This window comes from Gymnoscopelus microlampas (genome assembly GCF_963454915.1).
Source record: "Gymnoscopelus microlampas genome assembly, chromosome: 16".
NCBI classification, from domain to species: Eukaryota; Metazoa; Chordata; class Actinopteri; order Myctophiformes; family Myctophidae; genus Gymnoscopelus; species Gymnoscopelus microlampas.
The window spans coordinates 38,616,033-38,628,215 of NC_139953.1; the positions used below are offsets into that span (position 1 = coordinate 38,616,033).

The 12,183-nt window shown below is 43.1% G+C and overlaps 1 protein-coding gene across 2 annotated transcripts in view; it reads left to right on the forward strand.

Moving 5' to 3' along the window:
- The window catches only part of enpp1 (ectonucleotide pyrophosphatase/phosphodiesterase 1), a 73,827-nt gene that overhangs the window by 36,355 nt on the left and 25,289 nt on the right, over positions 1 to 12,183 (forward strand). For both annotated transcript variants that reach the window (XM_084081691.1, XM_084081692.1), the window contains exons 12-13: positions 902 to 1,010; positions 11,650 to 11,781. In XM_084081691.1, coding sequence (XP_083937817.1) covers positions 902 to 1,010; positions 11,650 to 11,781 — 241 coding nt within the window. The remainder of the gene's footprint in view (positions 1 to 901; positions 1,011 to 11,649; positions 11,782 to 12,183) is intronic.

Below are 12,183 nucleotides of genomic sequence, written 5' to 3' on the forward strand. Positions count from 1 at the left end.
TATAATAGTCTAGAATTGGCACTTCTAGCACCCCTCAGCTCCTGGTAATGGGCGTGAACAATGGGTAATTTATTCAGTCAGCCGTCAACTCTGTAGAAACTTGATGCAACACAATTAAAATATTGCCCACTGTTACAACACATAATGTCCCCCACATAACCCTAACCCCACATATATTCAAAGATTCGCACACATTTTTGACGATCTTTCAAAAAAATTGCAGATCTCGTGCCGCGGTATGAGCTTGTATATCTGCAATTTTTTTTAATAGCCAAATAAATCTTAAAATGACACAGATGCGTTCCCGCGTCTTAAAGGGTTATTAACACATCGGGTGCCAAACACGGTCTGAACCGTGTGTTTACTTAGTGGCGGTTCCGAAGCTTCGGTGCCGAACACGGTCTGAACCGTGATTTCAGTCTTTTTGTTTTTTTCGTTTTTCTCCGCGCGGGCGGGGCTAGAGCAGCTCTGGGAGCACCCATTGTAATCCTGCGAAGGAAGTGCCAGATCGCTCACCGGAAACACTTTTTTCCCCCCCATCCGGTTCCTGTCTATTTCCTACTTTGAAACGCCTATATCTCCGAATCTGTTTCCTGTGGGGAAAAACGGTCATGCGCGATTCCCCCCCCCCCGTTGTAACCCGCGAGGGGATGTTATGGTTCCAGCCTGTAGCCAGGCTCATGGCAGAACATGAATCAATGCTTTTTTTTGCGTGGATTTGCTTGTAACGCACGCGGAAACAACAAACAGCAAAGCGCAGTCAATGGGAGAATGCTGGCACCCACGGTAAGTTGTTATGAAAAAACGCTGGCACCCGATGTGTTAAAAGAAAACATTGAAAAATGACATACAGGTATGGAGGTAGACTGAGGATGTGTTGTCGATGCTGCTGTGTTTGCAGGTGATCGAGGCCTTGCTGAACGTGGACAGGTTGTTGGGGATGTTGATGGACGGACTCAAACAGAGGAACCTGCACCGCTGTGTCAACATGGTGGTGCTCTCTGACCACGGTGAGAGTCTCATTTAAAACATCTACAATCTGTACGTTGTATGTCCTTTACCTGCACGGAGAGCGATTCCAACTGTAACCCCGGGGATTCAAATCCGTTTCTCGCACGTTGGATACCAAAACCACTCAGCAAGAGGGAATCCCACCCTTTGCCAGGGGAGATGTTGGGCTCATGGACTCCAGGCAGTACTACTTGTCAACCAATATGTGTCCTACCAGATACCAGGGTCTAGATGGTCTCCGTGGAAGAGTAGGGAGACCACCTCCAACCACTGCAGATGTACAAGTAGACCGGTGGGATTTCTGAAATATGTGATTATTAGAGGCATTTGGGGGTAAAAGTCGGGAACTAGGCCATATTACATAATTCAAGGGTGCTGAATCAGAAAAACACGGTTCCCAAGCAAAATTCTTAGTGCTTAACCTCCTAATTTGCATGTCAAAATGGCTGCCGATTTTGAAGTATTTCTTAAACAACTCTATAACAAAGCAAGCAAATCTGACAAATAAAGTGTATATATTTATGTTCTGAGGGTCATACAATGTGTGGAAGATATTTGTAATGTAATAAATTGTAAATAAGTATGCAAATTAGAGGCCACCATTACATAAAATGATGTACCGTAGTACTCAAACGGTGCAAAAGGTGCATCCCCCTTATTTTGTTCCTAATTATCTGTATTTTTGCCATCCTTAGGACATCTAAAATACATACTTTTTCCCCATGCTAAATGTTTAGTTTTTGACCTTCTAATCTGCATATCTGAATGGCTGCCAAATTGGCAAATTCGCACCTTTATCTTCAATAACTCTGTGGCCAGGCAAGCAAAATTGACAAATGAAGTGTCTATATACATTTTCTACAATGTGAGTAAAGAATTTGTAAGTAATATAATATGATAATACAATATAATATAATAATCAGCCTACTCCGAAATATGCAAAATAGCGGCCCCCATAACGGATAACGGTTTAGTACTCTAAAGATACTGTATTGGCCATTGTTGAACGAAAGTCTAGACACTAGACCACATTCATACAAGGAGGTTGATCATCACTCCGTTGCTGACATGCACACATGGCTGTGCATCGTAACCCAGATTTCCGGCATTTGCAACGACGTGTTGTGCATTGCTTATGGCATGCACATGAAATCATTTCTATAGGCTATACTAGCATGGAACAGGTTGGACTAGGCTAGAGTAGGTTGTACTAGGTTGTACTAGACTCTAATACTCTCTATTAGGCTTTACTAGTCCCTTGTCAGCCCTGTAGATACTCAGACCATAGGGACTAACCACTGTGTACACAGGCCATAGCTTGTGTGTGCACGAGCAATAGTTTTGCATGAACCTTTGTAGACCATAGTACAGATCTGCCTTGTACAGCCTAATATAGCCTAGTGCAGCCTAGCAAAGCCTACTAGAGATTAAAAAATCACACCCTGTGTGAAGGTAGCGGCGCCTTTGATACATTTTGTCATTGATATGTGTTTATAATGTGTTTATAGCCATGTGTCGCGTGAAGCTTGACCAATCACTTTGTTGACGCACCTGACCAATCAGAACGTTGACGCACACGGACAAAGTCAGGTATAGAGCGGCTAGAGCCGCTAAAAAGCGTATTAGAGACCAGTAGAGTCTAGTACTGTACAGCCTAGTACATCCAAGACTAGTCCAGCCTTTTGGGAGAACAGACTAGGGGAGGGTGGTATAGGCTATACTAGCATGGAACAGGCCGGACTAGGCTAGACTAGGTTGTAATAGGCTGTACTAGACTCTAATAGGCTCTATTAGGCTGTACTAGGCTCTTGTCCGCCCTGTAGATCCTCAACCCATAGGGACTAACCACTGTGTACACGGGCAATAGCTTGTGTGTGCACAAGAAATAGTTTTGCATGAACATTTGTAGGCCAAAGTAAAGTACTGCCTTCTATAGCCTAATAGAGCCCAGTAAAGCCTAGCAACGGGTGCTAGAGCTGAAAGCAGACCATTAGAGCCCAGCAGAGACTAGTACAGTAAAACCTAGTACACCCAGGTCTAGCCTAGTCCAGCCTGGTGGGAGAACATAATAGGGGAGGGGGTACCAGGCTATGCTAGGACTGATAAGGCTGGACTAGGATAGATGAGGCTGTACTAGGCTGTACTAGACTCTAATAGGCTATATTAGGCTGTACTATGCTCTTGTCAGCCCTGTAGATCCTCAGACCATTGGGACTAACCACTGTGAACACGGGCAATAGCTTGTGTGTGCACGATCAATAGTTTTGCATGAACCTTTGTAGACCATAGTACAGATCTGCCTTGTACAGCCTAATATAGCATTGTACAGACCAGCACAGCCTACTGGAATTTAAAACAGTCTATTAGAGACCAGTAGAGACTACAACATCAAAGCCTAGTACACCCAGGTCTAGCCTAGTCCAGCCTTTTGATGGAACAGACTAGGGGACGGCGATATAGGCTATACTAGCATGGAACAGACTGGACTAGTTAAGACTAGGTTGTACTAGGCTCTATTAGGTTGAACTAGGCTGTGCTAGTCCCTTGTCAGCCCTGTAGATACTCAGACCATTGGGATTAACCACTGTGTACACGGGCAATAGTTTGTGTGTGCACCACCAATAGTTTTGCATGAACATTTGTAGGCCAAAGTAAAGTACTGCCTTCTATAGCCTAATAAAGCCAAGTACAGCCTAGCAAAGCCTGCTAGAGCTGAAAACAGACTATTAGAGCCCAGCAGAGTCTAGTACAGTAAAGCCTAGTACACCCAGGTCTAGCCTAGTCCTAGGACTAGGCAGTAATAGGCTGGACTAGGCTGTACTAGGCAGGGCCCATCGGGGGTGGGGGGGGGGGACACAAGCCTGTATGGCAATCAACTGAAAAGTTAGGCTACATAGCTTAAACAATTTCAGCCTTTCCCTGTTGGCCGTCTAAGCGCATCTAGGAAGTTTCATAGGTTTTCGATGCTGGGAATTGGAGTTATGGCTGTTTAAAGCCCAGCCAATAGGAACACAGAGGGGCGGGGCTTAATACATTTCAGCTAGTCCCTGTTGGCCGTCTAAGTGTAACTATAGCCATCCCCATCCCACTCTATATAGTTGTGTTGAAAGTAGTTTGTGTTCAGTTATCAGTACCAGTTCTGTGGCTCTAACTCATTCTGGGGGTGAGTTATACATGGGGGCAATTTATTTTTTGGTCATCAGGGGCCAAATGTACCAGGATTTTTCCATGATCTAAATATGTATTTTAGATGTCTTAAGGATGGTAAAAATACAGATAAGTAGAAATAAAATAAAATAAGGGGGATGCGGATGAATCACTTTAAGTACGAAACCGTTTTCTGTAATAGTGGCCTCTAATTTGCATATTTATTTACATTATTTACATTTATTTACATATATTACATTACAAATATCTTCCACACATTGTATGACCCTCAGAACATAAATATATACACTTTATTTGTCAGATTTGCTTGCTTTGTTATAGAGTTGTTTAAGAAATACTTCAAAATTGGCAGCCATTTTGATATGCAAATTAGGAGGTTAAGCACTAAGAATTTTGCTTGGGAACCGTGTTTTTCTGATTCAGCACCCTTGAATTATGTAAAATGGCCTGGTTCCCAACTTTTACCCCCAAATGCCTCTAACCTCCTTATAGAAGGCCTTTTTTCTGAAATCCCTCCTGTCTAAAGTTATATTAACATACTCTACCACCAAGGGTTCCCAAACTTAACAGGCCGCGACCCCCCAAAATAATCATAATTTAATTTTGAACTGGGGACCCCCCACCCTGACAGTTTGGAGTTGTAGGCTCTGCATTTAGTTTGACTCAGTTCCACAGATAAATATTGTGAAAATAGCCGATCTACAAGCTCGCAACGCCTCGCTGTGAGCTTTTAGATTGGCTATTTTCCCAACGTTTATCTTTTTCTTACGTAATATTTAACAATTTGGTATTAAAAAAGTCTTAAAAGTCATTAAATTGTCACTTTAGAAATGTGCAGATACCCTGTATACACGTATACTGTACAGCATTGGTTCTCAAAGTGGGGTCCGGGGACCCCCAGGGGTACTTGAGGGAGTTCCAGGGGGTCCCCAGCTAAATTATGGACAGGAACCAAATGGACCCTTATGGGTCTGTAACTCTGAGAGTGTACAAATGGAACCAAATGGACCCTAACGGGTCCATTTGGTTCCATTTGTACACTCTCAGAGTTAAATTAACATTGATTTTACAATATGAATTGGGGTCCCAGAGATATAAATGCCATTAAATGGGGGTCCGTAGCCTAATGCATGTCAAACTGGGGGTCCTTGAAATTAAAATGTTTGAGAATCACTGCTAGAGAGCCCTAAAAATCTTCTCTTATGGGGGTCCCTGGCTCATCTTTTCAAATGGGGGTCCACTGGCTAATAAGTGTCAATTTGGGGGTCCTTGGCACGAAAAAGTTTGAGAACCACTGCTGTGCAGTATGTTGGTTTGTTTACCGTTGAGTGAGAAAACCATACAGATGGGTTAAAATAACCTTTCATTCATAAAAATAAGTCCCAGATTGCAGCTTCAAACTCCGCACACTGCTACCATCAAGGTTATAGGTCGTGACAGGCATCAGCGCTAAGTTTACAGAGGCTTTTATTTGGAAAATAAACACAGAATTTCCTTTTTAAAACGCAAAAACGCCCAGACGGAACTGATAAAAACAAAAAAACGGTTGGATTATTTTTTCCCTAAAAAATGAACGCCGACCACAAAATGCTTTAATGAGAACAGTATGAATAGGAAATGACCTCGTTTAGTTTGCAGGGAAGGAAAAGAGCGAAGGAAAAAAATGGGTGTCCTCGCTTGCCCCACTCGCTGGCTTTTCCTGAAATCGAGCTGTTTAATGTCACTGGCAGTTTCTTTTTCATCCCATTCCAAAAAACAAAACCCTGGTTGGCTCTACTAGGCGAACCGAGGCCTCCCTGTAACGTCGCCAGACGCTCTCGGATCGTTTTTCACCCCGGTGCCTTAGAGAGGGACTGTCCCACCGTTTAGTTAGTAAAGTGTCACAAGTGTCAGCTTCCACTGTTTGACTCGGCCGTGTCACGACACCTGTTCCAGGGGGGACGGACGCACGCGCATACCAGACTGAGACGCCGGGCCCGGTGACAACAAGCGAGGCTAGTGTGCCGTGGTGTGAGCCAGCTCGGTGGGATCGAAGCGTTAAAGGGATAGTTCACCCCAACAAAAAAATAATTCTATCGATTAGTCACCCCATGGTGACTTGAATGAATGGATATTATTTTGTTTTTGTCGAGTTCCTAAGCCAATAATCATTTGACCAGCGGACCGGTAGACAGTGGTTCCGGTAGACAGCGGTTCCGGTAGACAGCGGTTCCTACCGGAACCGCGAAATTATTGGCTTAGGAAATGCGACAAAAACAAAAAGATATCCATTCATTCAAGTCTCCATGGGGTGACTAATCGATGGAAAAAAAGTCGTTTCGGGGGTGAACTATCCCTTTTAAGGCTGAGTTATACTTACTCTAGTTGCGTGCGGGTGTCGCGTGCGGGAAATAGCTGATCTCCAAGCTCTGCAGATGTACTATATACATGTTCTGCAGATGTAAAATAGCTTGTAGATCAGCTATAGCAGTATAAATCTGGCTTTTACTGTGCTGGATGGGGACAGAGAGGGGGGGGGGAGATGCCCAGGACATCTGCATGCCATATGTCTAGTCTTGTAATTAGGCATATCCATCGATGAGATGAGATACAGTACATGTGGCTCAGGGCGATGTTCGTCTATCCTTGTAATAAACGCCTTCGTCGGCGTTGTAATTTGGAAGACGGGTTATTAATTTAAAGTCACTGTAGCCGGCCCTGGCTCTACGCTCCACCGTACATCAAGGGGAGTTCACATCCCTCTACATTACCGTCAACATGCGCTCCCAAATAATTCAGGAGCTATGAAACCATAAGGGTTTAGTAGTGGAGGGAGTCCTGGGAACAGTGGCCAGATCGCATTGAACAACACTTGATTCTTTGCGTTTGGAAATGATGCTCTGAGAGCGCCGTTGAGCACCCAGGCGTGATCTTGTGGTCGTTCGGAAAATCCGAGAGGTCGAAGCGTCGGCGCTTGGAAATTCCACACAAGAAAAATGCTATGGGAGCACTCAAAGCCTGGTTGTCACCAGCATCTGAACAATGGAGGATGGTTGCAGCTTGTTTGGTGCGCTAGACCAGTGGTTCTCAAACTTTTTCATGTCAAGAACCCCCAACTTGACTCTTATTAGCCCGCGGACCCCCATTTGAAAAGATATACTGTAGGGAGAAGATCTTTACGGCTCTAGCAGTGATTCTCAGCCATTTTAATTTCAAGGACCCCCAGTTTGACATGCATTAGGCTACGGATGGCATTTCTATCTCTGGGACCCCAATTTATATTGTAAATTCAATGTTAATTTAACTCTGAGAGTGTACAAATGGAACTAAATGCACCCGCTCAAGACAGTATTCAACACACGTATGCATACAGTACATTTAACAAAACCGGGAACAATCATGTTTATACATGGGATGAATTAACATTATTCATTTAAAATAATTTTAAAAGATGAAAATGTCAACATTAGTTGATGAGTATCTCCTCTGACAGTTTCGTAAATTAACTGATATTAGAGCACTCACTCTATAGTCTATAACGTCAATACCAGAGCGCTCTGAAATGGGAGCAGATTCTCAGAGCACATTTACAAATGCACCCATTACATAGTGACGGGCAACAAACTCTGCCATGAGCGTACCGCGTTAGACAGGTTGTAGAAGTTCCTGAAAAATTGATTTAACTACTAGATTAGTATAGAGGGTTTACTTTATACTTTTTTTTTATTTTTTATCTCTACATTTTTATCCCACGATTTTGTAACCCTTATTTTTTCACCCAGTGCCAATGCCTAAGCGTGTAATCCTGGGCACTACCTTCCCTCTGCCAACCTAGGGAGGCCAGGGCCGAGCTCATGCCTCCTTCAATGCATGAGAGCCAACTGACCTTCTTGTCACCTGACAGGGGGGAGTTTCCCTGGTTGGACGTAGCGCGTGGAAGGAACACGTTATTCCAAACAGTTCCCTTCCCCTCCATCAGGCGCCCCGGCTGACCAGGGGGAGGCAGTATAGTGACCAGGATTACTGCATGTTTTTTGTGAGGGTACCTACCCTAGGAGACACGGGGAGAACATGCAAACTCCACACAGAAAGGCCCTTTCGCCAACCCCACCTAGGGTGTGGGCACTGATGACACGGAGGAGAGAACACGCCCCCAGCGCCCACAGCGTCCCCTGCGTACTTTAGACTTTGTTGACCTGGGTGCCCCAGGGGTCTGTACTTGGTCTCCTCCTTTCCCCCCCCTCTGCACATCAAATCACAAAATAGACGATCTTCAAGCTCAAAATGCATTGCAACGCATCACGTTTTGTATATCTGCTATTTTGTATATATCTGCTATTTTTAACCAAATGCTCACTTATGACATGCCCAGAATGGTTCCAACATCCCAAAACAGCTGGATTCAGTCAAATGTTTCAAATTGTCTGTGAGAAAGACATCACTTAATTTGCTATTCTTTACCTGTCCATCACTGACAGTCCTATCATGATATGACAGCCTACAGCTGGGATCTGTTTGTTTTTTTTTTGGGGGGGGGGGGTATTTTTGTGCCTTTTATTGATAGGATAGTAGTTTGACAGGAAATGGGGAGAGAGATGCAGCAAAGGCCGCCAGGATCTGTACTGGGGTTCAGCACCAAAACAGCTTGAAAAGGTTCTCATATCAGCAGCACTGTGCACCCGAGGTCAAGCTCAGTGTAACCATAGATGCGGTGCTCTTGTTTTGAGTTACTGTACATCTACTGAAATGATTGTACAGTACACTGGAATTCCCCAACCTCCCAGGGTCTCTGGAGTTGGTCCTGTGTCTCTGAAATATGCTATGAATTATAGGTGCTGTGTCATATGTTTATCGTGACGATCATTCTGTTGTGTGACCGAGGCTATTCTCCCCCCACTACAACTAACCACAGGTTTTCAGTGGTTCTTTAATGTACCTTTAAATACATTTTATTACCTCCGCCCACGGAGTAGGTTTTGTTTGTGTGTTTGCAAAATAACTTGGATGGACAGATCAGCATGAAACTTTTGAGTGAATGAATCAGTGGGGCTGCCCAGGTCAAAAAGACAAAGGTCACAGTCAAGGCCAAGAGAAAGGTTACATAATCGTTTGTCATCTGTAAGGTGGGTTTTTGAAAGCAATAGTCAGCAGTAATAGCCGCTTTATTATAATATGGGACACATGCTGCTTTTTCTACCGCAGCACAGTGGCGCATGATGTACTGCTAGTAGTTAATAGCTGAACTACCCCACTCAGCACAGAGCCACGGCGCCAAGTGTCTTTTCTGTTATTGTGGGGAAAGCTTTCGCTGAAAAGAGCAGATCGACAAGCTTGTCGATCTGCTATTTTCAGCGAAAGCTTTCCCCACAATACCCGGTTTGAGTGGTTGACTTTATCCAGTTGGATCTATGTATGAAATTTCCAAGCTCGCCAAGAAATCTATAAATATTCACTTCAAAGCAAGCCGTGCGTAAAGGGCTAAAGACCGGCTTTGTAATCTACAAAACCACAGTTTAGTTTAATTTTTGTTTTCAATGGATTGGCTTTTAAAATAAAGGCACGTTTTTTTGCTCTGAAACCATAGCTGATAGAGACAACTAGGAAACCACGAGACAGTGGAAAACATTTCCATAAAGACAGATGACTGTTTATCATCTTTATTTAAACATTGTTCACCTTGCAGGCTCTGTCCGTATAATGACATGCTTGGCTTTGTTTGCCGAGAGTACTGACGTCTACACACAATGTAATGATGAAGTTGCTTGTGTTCGAGACTTGTGATGATGTGCACTGTAATGTTAATTTGTATAAATATGATGTCACGCCATGATTAACTGAGGCTAACCGCAAACACTACAAGTCTACACATGCCCATCCCTATAAACTGTAAAAAGTTATGGACGAAGGGAGCCGTGACACGCCACCCATTGGTTAAAGCTAAATTGTAGTTCGGAACTCCTTAAAAGGTCTGTAACTCAGATAGTGTACAAACTTGGTTCCATTTGTACACTCTCAGAGTTATGGGGGTCTGTGACCTAAATTTGCATACCAAATTGGAGATCCTTTTAATTAAAAACTTTGAAAAGCACTCTACTAAATAGAGAATCTACCCCCCACCTTTAAGAATGTTTTTATCCAGTGCTTCACAGGAGAGAATAGAGAATCTACCCCCCACCTTTAAGAATGTTTTTATCCAGTGCTTCACAGGAGAGAATAGAGAATCTACCCCCCACCTTTAAGAATGTTTTTATCCAGTGCTTCACAGGAGAGAATAGAGAATCTACCCCCCACCTTTAAGAATGTTTTTATCCAGTGCTTCACAGGCATGTGTTTGATAAAGTTTCTCTCCATATCTAAGAACCGACCTTGAGCACCTATGTAATGTTAATTTGTATAAATATGTTGCCATGATTAACTGAGGTCTAACCACAAACACTCCAAGTCTATACATGCCCATCCCTGTAGATGGATTTCTGTGACTACTAAAGCAGCACTCCTAGTGTGAGACCATCTGTCCATATCTGAGAACAGACCTTGAGCTCCTATTCAATGAAAGAGCTTGTTTATCTCTGTTCAAACGGGAGTATGTCTGCCTATCTCCAGATGTTTTTTTTTTTTTAAATTAACTGAAAGTCCTAATTCATGGATGTGGCCTTCACAAAATTATATGCACCTGTAACATTTGATTACACACACAGTTTTATCAGTATATGCAGTTAAAACACGCACATCTTATTTTAGTAATTTATAGCAATAAATAGCAATTAATATATTGATTATTGTATAAGACTGTCAAAGTTCCAGATTTGAATTTCTTAAAATCAATCAAATCAATGTCTTAAAATCAATTTCTCTTGATTGTGTTCTGGCCCATCATCTAATGACTTAGAAAGAAATTGGCCCAAGGCCAAACATACTTGCAGACCCCATAGGCCATTAATGAGAACTGTAGCGTTTTCATGGCCAAGAGCGAATGTTTGCCACCTGTGTGAGACAGACCTGTACTTGAGGTCACGTGATCATGCAGCTCATTGCTCTAGCTCTCAAAGTGGGCTCCGGAGACCCCCAGGGGTCCTTGAGGCAGTTCCAGAGGGGTCCCTAGCCAAATGAGGAACAATGTAAACACATTAAAAACGTTGTTTTGTAGATCGTCAATTTCCAAAAAACGACGACAAATCTTGATAATTGTTCACTAATCTTCTTTTCTGGGAGTCCCTGGCTCAAAACAAAAATATTTTCAAATGGGGGGGCCTGTGGTCAAATAAATATCAATTTGACATGAAAATGTTTGACAGCCACTGACCGTAATCACGGACGGCTCATTAGAATCTAATCAACTGTGTGTTCCATAAAGAGCTTTTAACCCCTGAATGCACGCCGCACACCCACTAGTGTTTGTAAACAAGAAACCTGTCTATCCGGAGGAGGTACAGTATATGCATTCTACCGAGTGTGATCGCTCTAGTTAATATTGCCGTCATTGTATTGCAGGCATGGAGGAGGCCTCGTGTAAAAAGGCAGCGTACGTGTCGTCCTATCAGGACAACATTGATGACTTTGTCGTCATCCAAGGCCCCGCTGCTCGAATCAGACCCAAGCGCCTTCCAGAAGACTTCTTTTCCTGTGAGTTCCCCTTGATAACGTCCTACTGCTCTTCCTGTATAACCCATGAAGACCAGGAAGGGAACGCGTCTGTCATTTTAAGATGTCTTTGGCTATTTTTTGAAAAATCATGAAGATTTGTGCAAAACTTTGAATATATATATTTTGAAGTGAACATTTGTAACTCAAATCTTTGCTTCTGGGGGGTCCCTGGAACAACATATTTTACAAATGTTTGCTTTAAAAAATATATATTCAAAGATTTGCACACATTTTAACGATTTCCCCCCCAAAAATAGCAGATCTACAAGCTCATAGCGCGGCACAGAGTGCCGCACTATGAGCTTGTTAGATCTGCTATCCTTGAATACCCCAAATAAATTAAAAAATGACAGAGATGCGCATTCCCGGATTGAATGGGTT